Source organism: Poecilia formosa, unplaced genomic scaffold (genome assembly GCF_000485575.1).
Source record: "Poecilia formosa unplaced genomic scaffold, Poecilia_formosa-5.1.2 Scaffold18, whole genome shotgun sequence".
NCBI lineage: Eukaryota > Metazoa > Chordata > Actinopteri > Cyprinodontiformes > Poeciliidae > Poecilia > Poecilia formosa.
The window spans coordinates 884,878-906,809 of record NW_006799957.1 but is presented as its reverse complement, the minus strand read 5'-3'; the positions used below and the strand labels follow the sequence as shown (position 1 = coordinate 906,809).

At 34.8% G+C, this 21,932-nt stretch overlaps 3 protein-coding genes across 3 annotated transcripts; 1 reads left to right on the top strand and 2 right to left on the bottom strand.

Moving 5' to 3' along the window:
• Positions 1-268: 268 nt before the first annotated feature.
• Positions 269-1,625, top strand: LOC103134581 (uncharacterized). Its single transcript, XM_016668870.1, has 3 exons — positions 269-800; positions 894-1,046; positions 1,133-1,625. Exons 1-3 carry the CDS (start codon positions 317-319, stop codon positions 1,258-1,260), a joined length of 765 nt encoding a protein of 254 aa, XP_016524356.1. The 5' UTR covers positions 269-316; the 3' UTR covers positions 1,261-1,625.
• sycp1 (synaptonemal complex protein 1) lies at positions 1,440-10,904 on the bottom strand. Its single transcript, XM_007547092.2, has 33 exons — positions 10,814-10,904; positions 10,343-10,492; positions 9,770-9,934; positions 9,587-9,654; positions 7,959-8,032; positions 7,793-7,851; positions 7,626-7,692; positions 7,436-7,509; positions 7,220-7,328; positions 6,810-6,904; positions 6,539-6,723; positions 6,383-6,450; positions 6,206-6,267; positions 6,018-6,134; positions 5,874-5,918; positions 5,478-5,581; positions 5,268-5,385; positions 5,074-5,144; positions 4,915-4,996; positions 4,756-4,818; positions 4,622-4,684; positions 4,468-4,530; positions 4,203-4,319; positions 4,000-4,110; positions 3,824-3,916; positions 3,663-3,737; positions 3,482-3,568; positions 3,264-3,398; positions 2,921-2,974; positions 2,713-2,784; positions 2,515-2,622; positions 2,316-2,381; positions 1,440-2,184 (listed from the first exon to the last, which is right to left on the bottom strand). Exons 2-33 carry the CDS (start codon positions 10,484-10,486, stop codon positions 2,044-2,046), a joined length of 2,955 nt encoding a protein of 984 aa, XP_007547154.1. The 5' UTR covers positions 10,487-10,492; positions 10,814-10,904; the 3' UTR covers positions 1,440-2,043.
• A 593-nt stretch (positions 10,905-11,497) lies between these two features.
• LOC103134580 (monocarboxylate transporter 1-like) lies at positions 11,498-21,572 on the bottom strand. Its single transcript, XM_007546880.2, has 6 exons — positions 21,247-21,572; positions 20,329-20,393; positions 18,039-18,275; positions 13,383-13,526; positions 12,499-13,272; positions 11,498-12,391 (listed from the first exon to the last, which is right to left on the bottom strand). Exons 3-6 carry the CDS (start codon positions 18,253-18,255, stop codon positions 12,156-12,158), a joined length of 1,371 nt encoding a protein of 456 aa, XP_007546942.1. The 5' UTR covers positions 18,256-18,275; positions 20,329-20,393; positions 21,247-21,572; the 3' UTR covers positions 11,498-12,155.
• Between the last annotated feature and the right edge of the window lie 360 nt (positions 21,573-21,932).

Here is a 21,932-nt window from a genome sequence, read left to right as displayed (position 1 = left end):
ATTCTATAAAAACAAACAAAAAAAATATTTAAATATGGTGTAGTCTTAGTTACTACTGTAAATGAGTATAAAAGAATACGTTAAGTAATCACAAAACCTAAAGTGCTATGCTCGGTTTTCTTAAATGTGTTTTCTTCTGTACATATTCTTAACTAATATTTAAAAATGTAAAGAACCTGCTTACAAAAGCACAATGTAGAACCTTTTTTGCTGCTAGGATTTGAAAAATTTTAATCTCATCAATTCCAAAAAGGATTGATGATTTTATCTGACACACATTTCCGTGTTTTGCTTCCCAAAACAGGATTTAAGCTCTATGGGAACTATCGTGGCACCCCTGGTTTACTTCCTCCTGCTACTTTCTTTTAAAATGGTACACACGGACAACCAGCATGTAGCCTTCACAACTACTCCAAACCTTGACTTAAACCTGACAGAATTCACTATAGCATCAACTTCACTTAACTCTACTGTAACTCCAACTACTCTCTTATCCTCAACCAAGGACACAGTCGAATATACCAGCACAAAGCATGGCAATAATACCTTCTCTACTACAGTGGCTGCAACTGAAAACACAAGTCAACATCAAACTTCTCAGTCAGCTACCATCTTGACATCACCAACAGGCAGTGGATCACTAAACACCACTACACCAACCACACAATCGCCTGCGCTTACAATGACCACACAAACCATCCAGACTACAACACATTTGAATACTACATCTGATACAACACTAGGTTCAACTGTAAACTCATCTCACAGGATGACTACAGTCTCAGTGAATGTTACAGAAGGTAAGCATCTGTGTCCATGTTCAGTGACTTAACATATTTTTCTTCCACTGGTTATGTCAATGATTTTAACGCCTTACCTTTCTGTACTGTTAGGTTTGAGACTTAACATGTCAGAGAGAAACATGACAATAATCTTCAGCGGCATGCTTGGGCTCTTTGCTTTGACGATAGCTATGATCATGTTTTACAAATGCAAACATAAATTCCAGTACTTGCATCAACGTCTTGACACCACAGATGGCACAGGTAAAAACTGATACTTTATCATGTAGTAAATGCAATCAATTTCAGTCACTATTACCTTATAAAAGCAACTGTTCAATTTTCAACAGATGGATTTGTGCTCGATGATGACACCCTTGTTATTTCTGGAGGACTTTATGATGCCCATCCAATCTACGACAATGTGCCACCCACTCCTGCAGAACCGTCACGATTTTGCCTTGAATTCCTCCATTAAAGAGAGACCTCTATGCTAAATCACAGTGATAACCCACTGATATGGACATGGACAGAATCCCATTTCTCCTCCATGGCTCAGTGTTATTTCAGAACTAGAAAGAACCTGTAGAATTAAATTATTTACCAACAGGAAGTAATATTGAAAGTAATAATGAATAACAATGACTGATGTAACTGTAATTAATAAATTTTATTAGTTTGTGGGAATGACCAAACAAATATATTCACATAACAACACATTTACCAAAATAACAATAAAGGTTTATGTAGACCGAACTAAGGGAATTAGATAACAGTTTTAAGCATAACATTTTTCCAAACAACAGTATTATGGAAAACTTCTTTTTCACAAGAACTTTAAAGCAATTAGGGTGACATTGTAGTCACATAAGGAGAACATCTCAAGTGTTTTTCACAAAATTAGCTCTACAATCGTATAAATGAGCAAAATTTTAAAACTAAACCTGTTCAAAAAGTTTTCAATTTGATAAGATAATTTTTCAATTACAACAACGTCACCACATTAACACTACAAATTTCCATAAAGCTAAGTTCATTCCAAACATACATAAAGGTAGCTTATTTTTAAATAACAAAGAGCATGACTTTATAGTCATATACAGTGAACTTCCAAAGAAAACCTACAACCTCAAGAACTATAAATTCCAAGCATGCATAAGTGAACAATATTAAGACTAGACCCTTTAGATATTAGAATAACTTATTTCATCAAATCAATCAATGTATGAAGGAATATTGATCTGATCTCGATTGATATTACCTATGCAAATATTTTATCACTAGTTTTCTTCTTTTTCTTGTCGCAGTTGGTCACTGCAGTCCAACCAGCGTCTCTCATTCTTTTTATTGCAGCCAGCTTCAAGTTACTTCCAGGTGATTTAAGAGCAACGGGGCTCTGAATCTGGCAACAAACAAAAGAAAAATCACAAAACAGACAAAATTAAGAAATGGCTCAATTCTTTTCTCTTGTCATCTCAACCCTGTCAGGTTGTATGGTATCATAATGTGACAGATTATTATGGTCATATTTACCTTTTTGAAAATGTTGCGTTTGTGCTGTAGAACAGAATCACTTGGTGCTGGTTCATGTTGACAGGTCTACCAGAGAAAAAAAACAAAAAAAAAACAGGCATCAATTATCTTTGGAATGTTTCAGAAATTGTAGAATGAACTTGAATGAACTAGAATGAACAAAGCAGGCTTATGACAAATTTCAACAAGCAGCACTTACAAACAAATCAATTTGATCAGAGCTGTCAGACTTGGAGTCAAGTTCAAAAGTGTTCTTTCCCCATTGTCCTGCATTTTCACTAGAAGGAGGTGTTCTTATTCTGTACGACTGTAAAAGAATTCACAAAGCAAATGTCAGGAAAAAGGCATGCTTATTTTTGTTCCTTATGGAAAATGTCAAAAAGATATAGTGTATTACTTTCATCTTTGATATTCCACCAATCCTATTTTTATCACTTCCTGGAGTCTCAGTATCTTCTTTGAAAACAGGCTATGAAGCAAAGTCAGAGGAAATATGATATATTGAACATTTTTCAGAAAACTGTTTACTGTCTTGATCAAATGATTATGAATTTTTATTAAAACCAGACAACTAAGTAAATAAAGAGGACTGAAATGTTGCCTACCTTTGTCTTTGCTGTTGTTCCACTTGGTGTCCTGGGTGTTTTGGAGGCTGACACCTTACCATTGAAAATTTAACACACATCTTTATACAAATATAACAATAATTTCTATAAGTACACATAATAACATCAGTATCATTGCCGCTATCTGAAGTTGCTAAATTGAGATAAAACAATTGAAAAACTTTTGGGACTGAAAATTTTCTATTATTATGTCTCCATTAGTCAAGAATTGCAAATTGTTGACCCTAATAATTGAATTTCCTACCTAACCTAACAACTAAGACCAGTTGAAAACTGAAAAAAATATATACTTAAGTAAAATGTGTTGGAAATTAAAACTTACAGCTTTCCTAAGGACTGCAGGACTCTTGTTGGAGGGGGTTTTCTTGGTCTTGCTAAAGTCAAAAATGTATCTCTTTATTGAGCCTTCCACTGGAGTTTGAAGATCTATCACTTTTTCATTGTCAAGTGTAATTGACTAAAAAGATAAAGATTATTTATTGGGTAGATACAAATAATAACAAATCTGCTTACCTGTGCCACACTAAGTGCTGAGATTACCTGCTTGCTGTTTGCTTGTGAAAACTGCATGATCTTTGTAGTAGAAGTTTCTTTCTTCAAATCAATTACTTCTTTTTGTAGAAGTGCCTTAAAATGACACATATTTACATGTAAAATCTTTCAGTCTTTCAAACTTTAGTTTTCAAGCCCAGAAAGATGTTTTATTTAATTAGGGATCTACCTTTTCTGTGTCTTTTGTCTTCAACTGTTTCTTTAGTTGGTCATTTTCTATTTTCTGTTTTGACAAGTCCAACTCCTTATGTAAGATTTAAAAAGAAAATATTTTTCATTAGTAAGAAATTATAGTTCCTTAAATTATTTTAAAATATAAATATATCATACCAGTGATTTTGCACGAGCATCTGCCTCTGTCTCTTTCTTCTTGTTTTTATGAAGCTCCATGTCCTTCTCTTCAACCATGCGGTCATACTGGCTCTAGCAATGAAGAATCAAACAACAAATAGAGCAACAACAAATAGACGACTTCAAACTACAAAAGCAACTGAATTATACCATACTTTGTGTTTTTCCATCAGTGCTACCATATCTGCAATCTTATGCTGGCACTTGAGCTCTGCATCTTCTTTGTTCTTAACGGCTTCTGCTGTTGTTAGTTTGAGCTTTTGTACCTGTAACATAATTTTTTTTAACTTAACTTTGATATTGTCATTAAAGTCAGAATAATGTCAGAAAAGAACAATACAATAATCCTGTGACTGACCTCATTTTCAAGCTCTGCTGTTAAGGCTGATTTTGATTCAAGATCCTTAAGCATTTGATGATAATCTTCCTCTTTCATTGTCTTATAGTCCTTGTATTCCGTTTGAAGCTTGTCGATCTAAAACAAAAACAAACAAATAAAAAAAAAACAATTAGTTTCTTTTACAAATTGAGGGTGCATTAAGTAGTTAAATGAACAATAACACAAATGTTTATTGTTGCTGATGACTAAGTTTTATAAAAAATAAAAGCTCAAATCAACCTACCGTCTTTTCTAGTTGAGTACATTTAGCAGTTTCTTTTGCAATTTGTTTCTTGAGAATTTTATTCTGAAAGTTAACAATGAAGACAAACTTTACAGGAGTGCCTTTTGATTCGGGTATTGTGCTAAGTGCCTAGAGTATCATGGTTGTTACATACTTCGTTCTTGAATTCTTCTTGCACTTTAAATTTATTTTCAAATGTCTGCCTGAGATTCTGAAGCTACAAAGGAAAGGAGTTGTTAGTATCACAGAATTAGAAAATGTTTTCAGAATTAGTATTTTCTTTATCACATTTGCTTCCACAGCTTCTATCAGTTTCTCCTTTACTGCTATCTCTTCTTGCAGATGCTCCCACTGTTCAAAACACATGCACAAACAAAACCATTCACAATCACCATATTGAGAAGTGCTGACATTTCTACTCATTACTACTTTAGATCAAACACTCACAATTTTCTCAGCATTCTTTTGCATAGTGTCAGTGTCTTGGCATGTCCCACTGACTCTCTTTTTAATCGTGCTTATTTCATCTCTATTTAAACAAAATATAACAGTCACTTCAAGGCTACAAACTAATGGAGTTGTTTAGATCCTCTACTGGAAACTAACCTTAAACACTTGTTTTCTTCTTCCAGTTTTTGAGCTTTTCTTTTGAGTTTTACTATGTTCTCCTCGCTTACCTGAACAAAGAGTTTTCAGACTGTGTAAATCATTCAATGATGGAAGTGACATATGGAAATTAGAACTACTTTCGGCAACATCATCTGTTTATATATGACAAGATATGTCTTGATATGCATTACCTTCATGTTTTCCTCAGACTCTTTTACTTTGGAAAGTCCATCTTCAAACGCTTGTTGAATGGTCATGTTTTCAGACTGTAGCTTCTCAAAACTAGACAGCAGCTCCTCATAGTTCACTCTTAAAAATGTCATTAAATTAACAAATTACATGACGATATGAGCAAAGGTACAAAAGTAGATATAATAATGTAACTGCAGAGCTGAACCCACTCATGTTGCAAGATGTCTTCCTTTAGCTGCTCCATCTGAAAGGTGCATTCTTTATTTTTCTCGATCTCAAGAGACAACTGCCCTTCAAGTTCCTTCACTTTGATCTGCGCACATGATAACAGTATTATGAAAATATTTTCATGTAAAAATTTCACATTTTTTCAGGCTCAACATGAAAGACAAATGTGAAAAGAAAAGGGAACAGAGAATAGATGAAGAAAATGAGAAAGGAAGGACATAAATTATGTATAAAGACCACAAAAAAGAGAATATGGACACAAGGAAAGGCTCAAGGAAAACCACAAGAAAGTAAGGTTTGAGTTAATGACGTAAGAAGGAAAGTTTGATAGGAAAAGTCAAAAGAAAGAAAGGTAAGAACCAAATGTTTTTACAAACCTCTTTGAGATGACTATTTTCGTCTAAAGCCACCTCTTTTTCATTCTGTCAGCAGAAAGAAAAATAGCATGTCACATGTTTTATGAATGCTAGAATAGTTATTACAAATATCCCTGTAAGGAATAAATATTTTTCTTGTATTACCCTTAACATCTGAATTTCCTCGGCTTTCCTTGATAGCTCAGAAATAAGTTCATCCACTCTGGCTTCCAAAGTATCAACCTTGAACTTCAACCTCTCAGTGGATTTTAATTCTGTTTCCTACAAAAAACAAACATTTGAATCCAGCATCTTAGATTTACCAAAGAGACTTTTTTTTTTTAACAACTTACAAGTTCCTTTTGAAGGGCTTTGATCAGATATTCTTTCTTTGTTACTTCTTCCATGGTCTCTCCTGTTGAGTAAATCATTTGTCTTGAAAAACATCAAATACATTAAACCAAATATGTTGCGTAAATATGCATACTCTTAAACTAATGATCCCAACATCAATCACAGATAAGGCTTACCTAAAAGTTTTCCATTCCTTTCAAGTTCACTGCTCTTTTTCATTAGTTTATCCTCCAGATCTTTGGCCCTTGAGTAAGTGTTAAACATTTAATGACATACGTTATCATTTATATCAGATTTTCAACATGCTGTTAATTTTATGGATTTTAGTCAACCTTTGTATCTCCAGAGCCTGGGAATTCTTTAAATCCTTGATTGTTGTTTCAATCTTCTCCAGTTTTTCTGCTTGTTCATGTTTTAATCTGTTGAGGTCCTGTATGTTCAGGTCTTTGTCTTGGATGATCTCTTTATACTCATTTTTAATTTTTTCCAGGGCTGCAGCAGTGTTTTCCTCTCTTTTCTAATTTTTATTTTGCATTATTATTGTTTCAATCTCAGCAAGCACAATTCAAGAGCAAAGTTTTACTATCAGTGACAAATACAAACCTTAAATTCTTCACAGGATTGTTCAGCACTTTTCAGGTTTTGAAGAAGAGATTCCTTTTCAGTTGTCAAGCTTTGGAGAAGTTCAAATTGTTGCTCTGTTAAGGTAGAAAATATGCTGTTTGGAATAGTTTATTAGTGTATGTGCATTACAGTCCAGCCCAGATAGGCAGCTCGCAGTAATACAATTACAGCAAAGAGTTTAGCTATTTGATTTCAGACTTTAGATATTGGTTAATGCTGCACTCAATGCTGCTATCAAAATTAGGAAATAAAGCAAACACATGACCCCCAGTTAAATCTTGTATTTTTTTGTCTAAATTGTGTATATATATTGCGAAACAAAATGTTACACTTGTTTCTCTATATTGGGATATATAAACAATACACCCATAGACATGGTCAAATCTTACTTGTTGAGTCTTGGAGTTGTTTGCAGCATTTCTGAGCTTCATTAAGGTTTAGCAGGGCTTTCTGGAGCTCATTTTCCTTGTCCTCAAGTTTTTTCTGAACCATTTCATTCTGAAAAAAATAACCATTCAAATATTTAACTCATTTGATTCAAAGACTAGTTCCCTACTTTCCAAAAACACATCAAGCAATTGAAATAAACTAATTTTTTAACAGACCTCTTTATCTTTCATTATATATTCCTGATGATATTTCTCTTTCAGATCTTCAAACTGCAACAAGTCTTCTTTCACTACAAAGAAGGGACAATAACCAATTGTTTTAAGCTAGAAATAACATCATGATTGTTCATTTAGTCTTACTATATAAAATGTATTTCATGGTACTGTAGATAAACTGCTCTTTTACCTTTATGCATCTCTTGCTGGTCGGCTTCTACTCGAATACGGAGGGATTCAAATGCTGAAAGTAGTTTCTACAATTAAACAGAATGAAAGAAATGATTTTTGGGTTCAGACAGGAAAAGTCATCTAAATATGTTGAATCACCAGCTCCAATATATAGTAGTAATCTACCTTAATGCTCCCACTATTTTCCATGAAGAGGTGATGTGTTTCTTCCCTTTCAGATTCAACTACAAAAAAGCAGTAATATTTCAGTATTTTGTAAACTTTTAAAATCAAAGCAAACAAAGAATTTCTAAAAGTTGAATTGAATGTGTAAGTTTTTTTTTTTGCTTACATAAATGCATTTTCTCAGAAGATCTCTGAAAAGTTTCCTTAAGTATATTGCACAAGTTCCTTGTTGTATTGTTCCTGTATGTGTAGCAAAGTATTTTAGTGTTAAAAACACAGGCTCAGAAATGACCAGCTTTAATAAATCAAACACAATTTGTATTTTACATAAAACAGTTAATAGAAGTAGACTACCACCAACTATGTGGGTCTTTGAGATATAAAAAATTACTTCAAGATCTTTTTAGAATTCTTTTTTTTTTTTAATCTGAAAACATTTTTATTATTCAACTAAAAAAAACAAATATGTTGCATAAATGTGCACACTCCTAAATTAATATTTTGTTTCATCACCCTTTGATTCAGTCCCAGTGATTGGTATTTTTGGTACCACACCTGCTATCACTGTTAAAGAATTAACCTTAGATCCCAGATTACTTGTTAAAACTGGTTGAGTGACAACATTCTTTTGTATTTTCCATATTATTTAAACTACAGAGTACGGTTAATATGACAAGATAATTTTCTTCCAAAGAAAATATTATGGCCTGATTAAAATGTTCTTAAAAGCTTTGAAGGACTATATCCAGACAAAACAAAACTTGAAGTTTTGCTCAGACTTCCAAAAGTTGCGTTAATCACAAAACAAGGGATCATCAACAAATTCCTATCAGGTACAAACAAAGAAAAAAGAAACACAATCGAAAGCTTTCAGAGCTTAATTGTATTACTAAACTACATTAATGAGAGACACCAGATTTTATACAATATGGTTTATTATCATTTTTAAAGATAACATATTTTATTCAATAAATACCAGGTAATTTCACCGAAGCATGTTAAATCAATGCCTAATCGTGTCGCTGTACTGGAATAATGACACACGCTGCTTTCTATCACTTTAAGTATGTCTTCTTTTTATATTTGTATGAGAAAAAAATATCCAATATTTCCTGCCTTTTTAATTGTGTCGACAAGTCAAATCAATAAAAATAACAAAACAGCTTCCCCAGAATGTGGCCCTTTGTTGTGCTGACCATTCTTCTACATAATAACTGATAAGAAGAATTGGTGAACTGACAAATTGATGTGGGGACCCTGAAACTATAAATCAATATTTATTCCAGACAGGTCAAACACACCTGATTGGTTTCTAATAACAGCTCTTTGCAATAATATTTTGAGTTCATTTATTTTTCACTTTCCTTTTCACGGGTCCTTGTGAGATTTACCATAAATATCCACTTTCTGATGAAAGTGTAAGCTGTAAATTAAATAATAAAATATTTTAAAAAGTAGAGTGTTTCATTAACACAGTACTTGTCTTAGGTTATATTTTTTTACACTGGGTAAGAAAATAAAAATAAAATAAAAATAATCAACTATAAAATTCTGGAAGAAAAAAAAAACTAAAGAAACATTAGGAGGAAAAGAGAAGGACTAATCAGTCAATAGTCAAATGTTTTACTATCCTCACTATCCATTTCTGCCCCATTTGGATATCTGCAGCCTGAGTTTATTAGAATTAAATAAAAAGGTGTTTCAACAAAGTATTGGTGTGCACATATGTACATCCACATTGTTGTAGCTTGTTTAAATTTATATTATAAATATTTAGAAGAAAAACAGACATACTTGCTTCTTAGGTCCTCATTTTCAGAGATTTGTTCCTCTAGCTTTAGGCTTAAACTTTCATTGCTAAACTGTAAAGATAAAACACTTAATGTTAAACAGCTCTAAGGCAAAAATAAATAGTAATGCAAACCAAAAACAAACAAATGCTCTATTTCAGAAAAGGTAGAAGCAATCGACACACACCTGCAGTTCCTGAATGGCTTTTCGTTGGGTTTCAATCGTTCTTTTGTTATCCTGCAGTCTTCTCTCTTTCTCCGCAGTGTCATTTTCAACTTTGACCTTCCAGGACTGTATTTTCTCTACTTCATCAAAGAGCTTGGAATAAAGCTCACCAGAGCTGGAATTATTCTGGGGAATATTCACAATGGCAGGAAGTGAATTGACACTATTAGAAATAAACAATTCAGAAGTCAAGTGCTGAGTTTATGTATTACTGCACATTTATGCACAATAAAAATAAACATGTAAACAGCACTCAAACATTATATAAATCATATTATAATCTATTTTGCACCAAGAATTAAGTTAGTTTCTTTTCTTTTTACTTGAAACCTACAATACAATGACTTGTGATGGCAGTTTCAAGAAATATTATGGCCAAAACTACTCTTTCTCTGAAAAGTTGTTTATTATAGTCTTATACAGAGTACTTGGTCTTTGTTGTGAATAAAAGCTTTTGTATGTAGTTTATCAGTGTTGAAGTTTCATCTGGTTATTTTGCAATTGATTTCCAACCAATATTTCCAGAAAATGTACCTGTTTTAATGAAGAGGCTACCTGCTGCTCTGAATTTGGAAGATGGTTCCCTACTGTTCCTTGAGGACGGACAGCATTTATATGGCTGTGGCTTATTCTGGGAGGCACCAAAAGTTTGAACCTAAAACCTCGATCTCTGTCCATCCTGAACTGAGAGAAACAGCACAAAATAAGACAACAACGTTTTTATATATATTCTTATATATAAAAAATATATATATAATGTGAAAATATATACACTTTTGGAAGACAGAGACGACCGAAATACTGCATTAGTTCAGAGGTTAGCTTGAATTCGGTTTTTAGGATCGTTATGGACTTCACTTGATATTATTAGAGTGCTTGCTAATGGAGGTTAGAGTGAATACATTTCTCACTAAGAAGTAGCCAAAATAGTCACCAGAGTAGGTCATTGTTTCTAAACAGATGTCATGAAAGTTTATAACTGCATAACATTTACAGTTATCTTACCTGCTCAAACGCTAGCCTCTAACGGTTTCTAACCGCCCGTTCTGCAAGCGCGTGGCAGACTTCTGCGTCACGGACATTATTGGCGCTGGGGAAAGCTGGTAGGGGGCATCCATTATCGGACAACGTCGAATGTTTTGACAAATTAATTAAGCATATGGTAACAAAAGAATCAAATATATCCTGGCATTGGCTGGTAATAACTGTGGCAAGATTTATTTGATCTTATTTCATATTCTACAAAGTCTAAAGTAAAATTTCAACAAGTTACTTAAGTCTTGCACTAATATTTAAAGTTACTTGACGATTTTAATATTTTATCATATTCCAAATAGAGATTGTGATTTATTTTGTTCTGTTTTTTGTAATGAATGCATAATTCTGAAGCAATTTTAAGCAAGAATTCTAATTGTCCTCAAGTGTGAATCTGCATTATATCCTATATGACTTTGTGTTGCCCTGTGATGGAGTGGTGGAGTTTCCAGGGTGTGCATTGTCTCTTACTAAATGAATGCTGGACATTGGCACCAGCTACCCACCACCCTAAGGGCTACATAAAGAATGAATGGATGGGCATAATAATCTTCTCTCATATGCTCTTTTTATTAGAGGAAATGTGACTTAATGCATCTTTAATGGGCAGATGTATTATTGTATGTGGGTTATGAAACACAATGAATGAAGTGGACAGTTTTGATAAATTTTTATTTTTTTTCTTAGGTAACTTCCATATATACAGAAAATACAACAAACTGCAGATGGTGCCACATATTCCTATTATGTTAGCAAACATAGCAGTGCTTCAAGATTGTATTAACTTCCAAAAAAAATCCTAATTGGCTGAACAATTATATTACAAACAAGTAATCTCTAACAAGGTTACAAGATAAATCAAATGCTGAATGAATATCTTATAGGAATAAACAATGTTTGAGGGATGGAGAAATGACTTACTAATCTACAAAAATAGACTGTGTGGTACACTCCAAAAAATAAACAAGAAAACTTATTTTAAAATATAAGGCTTTGCTGTGATCCTGGTACATATTAAAATACAACTGGCATATAGTTATGCAAAGTGAAAAACATTCTTAAAAACCCCTGACTAAAGATAAATGTCATCTTGTAGGACAAGCAAACAGTGAATAATGCATATGAGGTATTTTATGTTGACAGTTTAATACAGCTTAAAGGGTTCTAATAAAAGGTCTGTGATATCACCGGCATTGTTTGAAAGCAGCATATAATGAAACAGAGACATGTTGATGTGAAGTTATTCACAGAAAAATAACTTTGAACAATATTAGATTGTGTTATAAAATGCAAGCAGGGATGTAATAGAGCACTAAACAGTGTCCTCACTGTTCCTAACCTCTCCAACCTCTTTGGCAGAGTTATCCCTGCTGGCATTTGGTTGTCTAACTCCCATCCTGGCCTTTCTCTCCTCTTCTTTTTTCTCCTTGTCCAGCAGTCGATAGTTAATTCCCATGCCTACAAACAGGAAGACACTGGAGATGATGAGAACAATCCCACAGCCCTGGTACGTGTACTTGTAATCATGGTAGATGTCTTTGAACTTTCCTGTGAAGACAAAATAGGTCATAATTTATTATTTTGTCTGATAGCTTTCTGTTTGAGAAATTGAATAAAAATGAAAAGTATATTTTTTTAGTGATATCTGTACTCACCAAGTAACGGGGGCCCTAACAAAACCGGCGCGCACTCCATAATAGTGACCAGCCCAACAGCACTTGAAAAGCGCTGGGCCCCAACCAAATCCATCAAGGTCTCAAACAGCACTGAGCTCAGCCAGCCAAAGGCAAATCCAAAAAAGATGGCATAAATTACAAAGCCTTTGTAGTCTACTGATAATGGCGCAAGAACATGACACACGCCATTATACAAGACAGAAATCGCAAAGAAGTACTGTATCCTCGGCCGAATCCACTTAGTGTTGGCTACAATGCCCATTGAGGGCCGTGCAACCATGTCAACAAAAGCCAACACAGAGAGAAGAAACGCTGCCTTCTCTTTAGGGATTTCTTTACTCTTTGCATAATTGGAAAGAAACACCAGTGGAGCAAATAAACCAAACAACATGACAACATTGCCCATAATGTAGAGTAAAAATCCCCTGTGTTTAAATAAAGTGAGGTCCAGGAAGCTGTTAATGGTCTGCAAAATACTCTTCCTTTCAGTGGTCTTTTCTGCAGGTTTGGGTTTTGGTCCTATTGGTCGCATGAGGGAGCCAGCCACACAGCAATTAAGAAGAAGGCCGCCCAGGATTAGAAAACTTCCTCTCCAACCAAATTGGTCATAGAGCCAGGTGTTAAGAGGAGCCAGCGTAGAGAGAAAGACAGGGCTACCAGCCATGGCAATCCCGTTAGCTACAGGCCGTCTCTTAAAGAAGTATTTTCCAATCATAGTGAGGGCTGGGTTGAGGTTAAAAGACAATCCCAAACCTAAAAAAATATTACCAAAAGAAAAAAAAAATGTCAAGTATGTGAACACTTGATTTCCACATGACCAAATATGAAAATATAAAAATAGTAAAAGAAAAAAAACCACAAACCTCCCATTACACCCACACAAAAATATAGCGCCTCAACGGAGTTGCAGAAAGAAGCAGCAACGAATCCAGTTCCAGACAGGAATCCTCCAAACATCATGACAGGACGACTCCCATATTTGTTCACCAGGATGCTGCTGATAGGGCCTGGAAATATTATTTTAAAAACACAAAACTAGTCACAAAGACTTACAGGATTTTGAAACTCAGAACATATGTACATTTTACATTCACCACAAGGGGGCTCTATTGTTACATCAGTGGCTCAGCAAATTCTAACAGTTTCCTCAATCATTTGTGTCAGTGCTGCACTGCAGTAAATGTGTTTTTATGTCATCGGTAATGTGATCCGTCATAAAAACTACAAACATTGTATTGAAAAAATGTGTTTGATTCTTAATACAAAATGACACTGTATTCTTTTTTTTAATTGACTTGGATTTATTTGAAAATATTAAACTCTTCAGACAAGTTGGATGTTAAAGTGTGTGTTCTGGAAATGTGTGTATGAGAGTATCAGTGATCACTGATCTGCAAAAGGAAGATGAAAGAATTTTTTTGTGCCCTTTTGGCATTTTTGGCACCTGTCACCCTTATTACTGAAAGACTGGCTGAATAGGAAATGTGTGGATCACCTCATCAAAATCCATACTGAATTCACGGGAAAAATGTATGACTTTTCTATGACTTGCAGACAAATGACTAAAATGCATGCAGAGTTCAGAAAGCAAAACACCATCTCCATCTAGCACATATAACAATGAGCCTAAATGAGTATGAGGATCCACATGGAAGACACTTCTGCCTCCCTGCCAAATCCCTGCAGTCCCCAATGAAGCTAAATGGAAACTGACAGTTTTTGTTTAGAGGTTGTCCAAACTCATTTGCCAGCATGGCGCAAGACAAAGGGCTTTTAAATTGTAATGCAGGCCATCTCCACGCAAACAATGAGTTCCTTCCTTCCACTTTGCAGAGAGGGTTGCTTAGGGTATAAAGGTCAGATAGAAACCATGGTAGAATATTATGAATGTGATGTATCAAAAATTAAAGGAGTACAGAGATACGCAACACTACACCATTATTGAACTACTCCTGTTGATGTGCTGAGAATGTCCAGATGAATATACAGATCTATAAAACATTTCCTTGTCTTATTTTGGGTTATAATACAATGCAGAGCTTAACCATTCATGTGAATATTTGCATGAATTATTATTCTTACATCTAATCATTCCCTTCTGACAGGCTAGCGACCTGTCTAGGATACCATTAACATCTCACCTATTGACCCCTGGAAATAGGCATCAGATCCCTCCAGCCTTGCAAAGATTAAGGGGATATGAACTAACACTTGATTATGTACACATTTGAGTAAAATCAAATGGGGCTGTTACCACACCCAATCAAGGCTAAGGAGGAAGGATGTGCAGTATGAAAAGAAGGTATATGTAATAATACTGATATTCTTGAATTGTAAGAATATGATAGAAGCTAACAATCTACCAAGAAAAAGTGGGCTACTCTCTGAGTTCAGGGGTGACGCTCTGCCTTAAACAGGACTTCCAGTATCTTTGAGTCTTGATCAAGACTGAAGGATGGAGCTGAGGTCTCATATGCAGCAATGAGAATAATACCCTGGTGTGTCAAGTTGAATAAAGAGCTCTGCTAAAAAGCAGACTTCTTAATTTCTTAGTCTGTTCTACCTTAAGCTTGATCATAAGATATGACATAGGACTGAACAACAAGATTTGTGTCAAGGCAGCTGGACCCTTAGAGACAAGGTGTAAAGTCATTTAGAGGAGATTAAAAAAGAGCCACTGCTCTTCCACTTTGAAAGGGCTCTTTTGGGTTAATTTGGGCATCTGTGACTTCTAGACACCTCTGACTACTTGTTCCTTCTGGCCTGGGGACACTTTTAGCATCCTGCAACCTTGAGCTGGAGAGAGTCACTGTGGAAATGGTTGTCTTAGTTTCCCTTTTAGACTTTAGTTGTGACTTTATTTCAAATAAGCAGAATTTAATGGATGGATGGAAGGAAGGATGGATGGATTAATGAAATTCATTTGTCTCAATGTCTGTCACACATAATATTCAGTTGAGTTGTAAACTGTGATTTTATAGGATTTTAGATATTTTCCCCTTCACTATTCCACTCACTGAAAACTCATATTCTGTCAATGGGGAACATTCTCATCCTGCATGACACAGTTTCTATTGAGCAGAGATGCTTCATAAGTGGACAAAGGTGATCTTTCAGAACAAGTTGGTATTGATTTGTATTGAGACTGTTCCCTCAAGGGGACGAGTGGACTCAAAGCATCCTAGTACTGTAGGAGTAAAAGGTTAAGGTTCCTCCTGTTGTCCTTTGTGTAGGGATCTATGGCACAGCAGGTTACAGAAGGTCACATGTAAAAACATGTGAAGAATTCACTTCACCTAACCACGCAAAAGCTTGAGTCTATTTATTTGAAGAGGTAAATGGCTTGAATACACCCCTGTATAGGATTAAGGTTAATCAAACAATCTCATGTTATAACTCAGTAACTTCCTGCCTATGTGTCAATGTAGGCATGAAGCCTACATCAACACATAGGAAATTACTCTAGCACCAACCTGCTAGGGTAACTGGATGTCAAACACTAAGCAGCATTGATTTCTGTAAGGATTTCAACACAATGGTTGTGAAGCCTTATACTGAAAGAGGCATTTCAGTTGTTTCTAGTATACAATAAACACGTAGCATGGTTAATTTTGCTTCCTAAATTAGGTAAAATATCAAAAGAATAAATGGGAACCATCACAAAGCAAGTCCTTCCAATTTTCAGATACTCAAAAGCTCCTGTCTTTTCAGGAAGAAGATGGGTTCTTTGAAAGTGTTTGAGTGGAAAAATGTGCGTAAACCAGATGACACAGACAAAAGACCTTGTGAAGATTGTCACTGAAGGTGGTAAGAGAGTTTCATTATCCATAGGCAAACTACTGCAGTAAAAATATGGGCTGAAAGGCCCCTCAGAGCGGAAGCAGCCATTATCCTAAACACAATATAAATTAACTAATTTGAAAATGCTCTTAGGAACAGCGACCTCCATTTTTGGAAGTATGCCCTCTGGCATGATGAAACAAAATTTGACATCTTTGGCCAGAATGTCTAATGTTGCATGTGAAAGAGTGGAGAAAAGAGAAGAGCACATCCATGCTCTTGACTGTGGCAGCATCACATTGTGTGAATGTTTTGCTGCAGAGGGACTGGTGCTCTTCCCAAAATAGATGACATCACGAGGAAAAAACATTATGTTCAAACATTGATGAAACATCTCAAGAAGCTACAGCTTAGATCGAAACAAATCTTTCAAATGGACAAGGGGTCTAATAGTAAAGTCAAATAAGTTACAAAGCATTTTAAGGACAAGAACATCAGTATTTTGAAATGATAATATAAATTTGTGGGCAAAGATGAAAAAGTGTGTTGGAGTCAGGCAGTCTACAAACCTGGTGCAGCTACACAACTTCTGCAGTCTATAACAGTCCATTGTGGATAAACAAAATGTTTCCCCCAAGTCTACCAGATCGAAAGGCAATTCTACCACATACAAATGGAGCAAACACAAACTCTGAGTCAGAAGAAAGAAAAAAAGACATTATGCTGGAATTTATCAGTATAAATTCCAAACAAACATTGTTTTGGAATTTATACTGTATAAATTCCAGCATAATGGAATTTATGCTGATAAATTCCAGCATATGACTGAATCTTTCCTTAAATATGAAAGGTTCAGTCATATTTATGTCTAATTGTGAGAAAGAAACGCTATGTGTCTTTATGCAGTATTTTTAAATATGTGATTTAATTTGTGAAGGGAATCCAACATTATGCAGAAACTATTTTTGACGTGGCTTTGTGTCCTGTTTCTCTAAAATATTTTATTTTTGACCATTTTACAGAGTACACAAACATTTTTTACATATTTGTTAGAACCTGACAGTATAATAAGAGGCAAACAGTTTCCACATATTATCTGTCTCGTGTTATACTGACAAAACCTGGTGAAAGTTTTAAGAAATATGTAGATTTTTTTATTTTTTATAAAAGTGTGTTTTGATTTGAGAACCATGTGGGACAATGAAAGCTCCTTTTGAACTCCACTCTGTTTGAGCACATGAAAAGAGTCTTATCACCATCCAACTGTCCAGAATTTTGTGACATCATCCACCATCTCATTCATCCCACCATCAGGACAACAACACAGTCAAACTTCCTGGTGGTCTTCCACTCTCAAAGCACAAGGGAAAAGACTACACAAAGGAAAGCCTATTCATCTGCTTCTGAGAGAGATAGTATTGCAAAAGCACTTCAATAGCAGAGCTCCAGTATTGTTCTGTTTCTCTCCCAGAATAACATATTTATTAATCTGGTCTGCTGTATGAGTGTGAGAATTGGGGGCCTCTTTGTCCCTGTATGAGAGACTTTTGTAAAAGGCTATATTTCACCAAAAAAAGTAAAAAAAAAATAAAAAAATAAAAAAGATTGATTTTTAACTAAACACTGCAGGAATAAATCTTTCACACTCACGCTAAGAGCTAGGAATTGATTCAATCAAGCTTCCTGATGTGCTAAATGTCAAGTGTTATCAACAGCCTGTGATGTGGGATGCAGCTCACCTCCACCGTAGGTGACCGCTAACATGATGGAGGAGATCCAAGACACCTGGCTGCTGGTCACATTGAATATCACTTCAATTTCCTTGAAGAAGACAGTGATGGACTTGGCGGTTGCATAGGAGAAGCCAATAGAGATAAAGGCCCCAATCACCACCAGCCAACCCCAACCACCCTCAGGTGGTGTGTAGCCCTGAGGCCCTCCGATGGCAACTGGCATTTTTCCTTAATTACAGAAAACTGCCCCGGGGGAGAGAAAAGAGATAAACAAACAAAATGATTTCATGAGTTCACTTTAAAAAAATTGTTTTTTAGTATACTTTCTTGGAACAGAGGGAGTTTGGGTTTGTTAAAAATAATAAATCACTTGAGGGTTAATCCTGAGAAGACTTGAATTTACATTAGTTCATCTATGAATTAGAAACTGAGTGCATTTCTATGCAATTGTTTCAGTAATTCTGAGTGAAACCAAACTATAAGACGTTACATTGACATCTTTACTCGAAGCAAAAATAAAATTGTGGTCTAGTTCTAACACTATTAGATATTTAAATCCTATATAATATTGAAATCCTAGTGGCACTAATTATTGCAGCCTGGAACATAAAAAAACCCACAATAATAAATACTATACTACTATAGAATTGATATAAACATTTCCAGTTTAAGATTTATTAAACGGCAAAAATCAGCTAAAAGTGGTCTTGCGACTACCCTTCCACTTCTTTGATAACTTATTCACTTTTGTACAAACTCATGGCAACGTGACATCTGTCTACTGCAGGAAAGGAGCAGGAACATACAATAACTTCACATTTAAGAAATCTTGACAATTTCCTTAACCCAGAAAAAGCTTTTCCCATTGTAGAACTACAGTGAGCTGCTGCCATGTAAACTTCTTTTTTGTATTGCAAAGGTGCTTTCTTGTTGGACTAAAGGAAATCACTACACAGCTAATAATGTTGTTTTTTTATCCTGACCAGGTTCTTTCAGCAGCGGTACTTTGCTGGTGGTTGCTGTGTTAAACAAATCTAAACACAATTTTTGTCTAATTAATTATACCTCTGGGTCAATAAAAGAGTTTAAGATTAAGGATACAGTTCCTAGTCTTATTTTGCTTTGAATTGCTCTCTACATGAGTTCACTGAACTCCCAGCCACTGATCTCCACACAGTTTAATTTTAGAGGTGATGAATAAGAGTCAAACTGCTTACAGTATTGTTTACACATGGGGGGAGGACTATGCAGAGAGTGCATTGATCAGCCCATGAAAACAGGTTGATTTCACACTGCTCCAAAGCTCAGGGCTAAGCACTAAAGTGGGTGATAATATAGCGATTTTCAGGCGAGCAGGACTTGATTTGGTTGATGAATTGGTTTAGTGTTCTGAAAAGTTATTGGGTAAGCCAGTCTTGTGCAGCAAGTTGTGAATATTTAATGTATAAAATAACTTTTGTTATTGAGCTGGGATTTTAGCTGCAGCTGTGTGGGTGTGATTGCACCTCCTGTGTTGTTCTACAGATACATTAGTGGAAAAAAAATAAAAATAAATAAAAATAAATAAAAATCATCGTATCTGTCTTAGTCATTCATTATGGGTAGAATCTTGAAATCTTGTAGGATACACTTGGGTAAATGTTTTGAAATTTGCATTTAAATTGCTTGAAGCCAACATTATTTAACATTAAGTGGTTGTGTTTGTTTGAGACTGTGAATATCACTTGGTTTGTGCTCCTTTTTGTTTTGTTTCCAAGAAACAATGTCAATAAGAACTCTAAGGTGAGTAAAATAACGTATTTTCTTTCTGATTTTATGTATATTGAGTTGTTTCTAGTTTCACAATCAGTTATTTGTATTCTGATCATGGTGGAGTAGCTTAATACATTTCTCTTGCCAAAAAGGGTCTCAGTTATGCAAAAATGGATCGCATATTTGTGAACATACTAGAAGATTTTTTATTCTTCATTCCAAATAAATGCAATGTAATGTATAATTGGACTTTAACGTTTTTTTTTTTTTTTATTAAATGGAAGATTTGTATGCACTGCAATGTTACAATGACTTAAATGAACAGGTATGAAGAGGTAAGCTTTTATAAATGATTCCCTGAACTTTTGGGGACAGGGTCTTATTTTACTGTAGTAATAGTAAGGTTTGAGTTTATTCTTTAGCTTCTTAAAACCCTGTGCACACATTTTCCAAAAATATTAGTTTTTTAATAAAGTAGCATCTCATTAATAATGTCATCAATCAGATTAAACAAAGCAGAGGTATTCCCACTCTGTATTCTCACCTTTGATGAATATAGGATGTAGATGGTCTGGATTTTGATTCTCCACTGTCTACTTTCTTTGAAACCTGGAGAATCACAAAGAATAAAAGATTCAAATGTCTCCATGCTGTGAAGGCTTAAAACTAAAAGTTTGTGGTTGGCTCTAATATTAAAATGTCTTTACAGACAATGTTTTGTGTCTTCTTTACCAAAGATCAACCACCCAGTTTAACAATCAGGGATAAAAGTGTCAATAATTCAGCAAGAACTGTAGGGTTAAGTTAGTTAAGCCAGGTGGAAAAATGAAATAACACAAACAGAGGCATGAAGCCCATGTCTTGCTCTAAAGGTCTATATAAAGCAGGGAGAGTGGAAGCCTGAGAGTGGTACATGACAGCAAACAGACCAGAGGAAAGCCAGGTTAGCTCAAACAATGAGTGATATGAAAAAAATGAGATATTTTTATGGATAACTTAAACTTTTATCTCCAAATCATACACTTTTTATCTCCTAAATGCTTAGCAAATGCCTAATGTATTGGTAAAAATTGGTTTAAATGTTCCTAAACAAAATAAACAAAACAAAGAGACATCTGACAAATCAGCTTTGAAAACATTGAAAATCAATATCCATAATTTATTATTTTAATAAAATGATTTAATAGTGGAACAGCTGCTTCATTCTTGCTACCTCCTTAGGGTTCTGATACTAAGCATTCAAAATCATGATCCAGATTATTAAAAGTGAGGAAAGGACATAAAATGCATGGTTTCCATCATGTGAATTGCATAATAATAAAAACATTCATATAACATTAAAGGAAAGCAAAAGATTCTTCATAAATGTCCATCTGAAAATCAAGTATTTAACCAAGTAATTAAGTTCAGCGTGTGTTTGTTAAACAACAAAGGTGCAAAGTGTCTCTGTGGAACATCTTACCTTGGATGAAAATGTAGAAAAATGATAGATTCTCTGCAGATCAACTCTTAAAGGCACATTAAAAAAGTAGACATAACTGAATATGACTTAGCAGATTTCAATATGGATGAAAAAAAGAAAAATTAAGATTCTCCACATATGTTTGACAGATTCGCCAGAAGGAATTTGTGGGTCTGTATCTGCTATGACAGACCAAAAGTTCCCAGAGGCACCTCACCGTCAACTTCTGTCTATTTTCAGTGAGTGAAATAAAAAGTTAAAAACTGAATTCTGTCAGTGACTAGATCAAACAGTGAGTTGATCTGGACATTATAGTGCTAAATGAGGGGGTCAGTGGTTCTTATTGGCCATGAGAAACTTAGCGCCATGCCCCTTTACAAAGCTTTCTCCACCCCTCTGTCATGTGCCTAGCTCAAAGACAAGGTCAGAGTAATCCACCACAATAATACTGTATGTGAGGTATGTGAAAGAAAACAAGTTTCCTTTAGAGAAGATTAAACTCCTTCTAAGATGCAGACTTTTCTTTTGCAAATCTATCAATCATACGCAAACAAGCATTAGAATTTGCAGCTAAAATAAATGACCACCTACATTGTTTACTTCAAGCACCCAAAGAAAGACTATTGAACACTTGAGGGGTCAGTTCTGGTTGAACTTTCCTGCCTGGCGCTATTAATAATTCCATA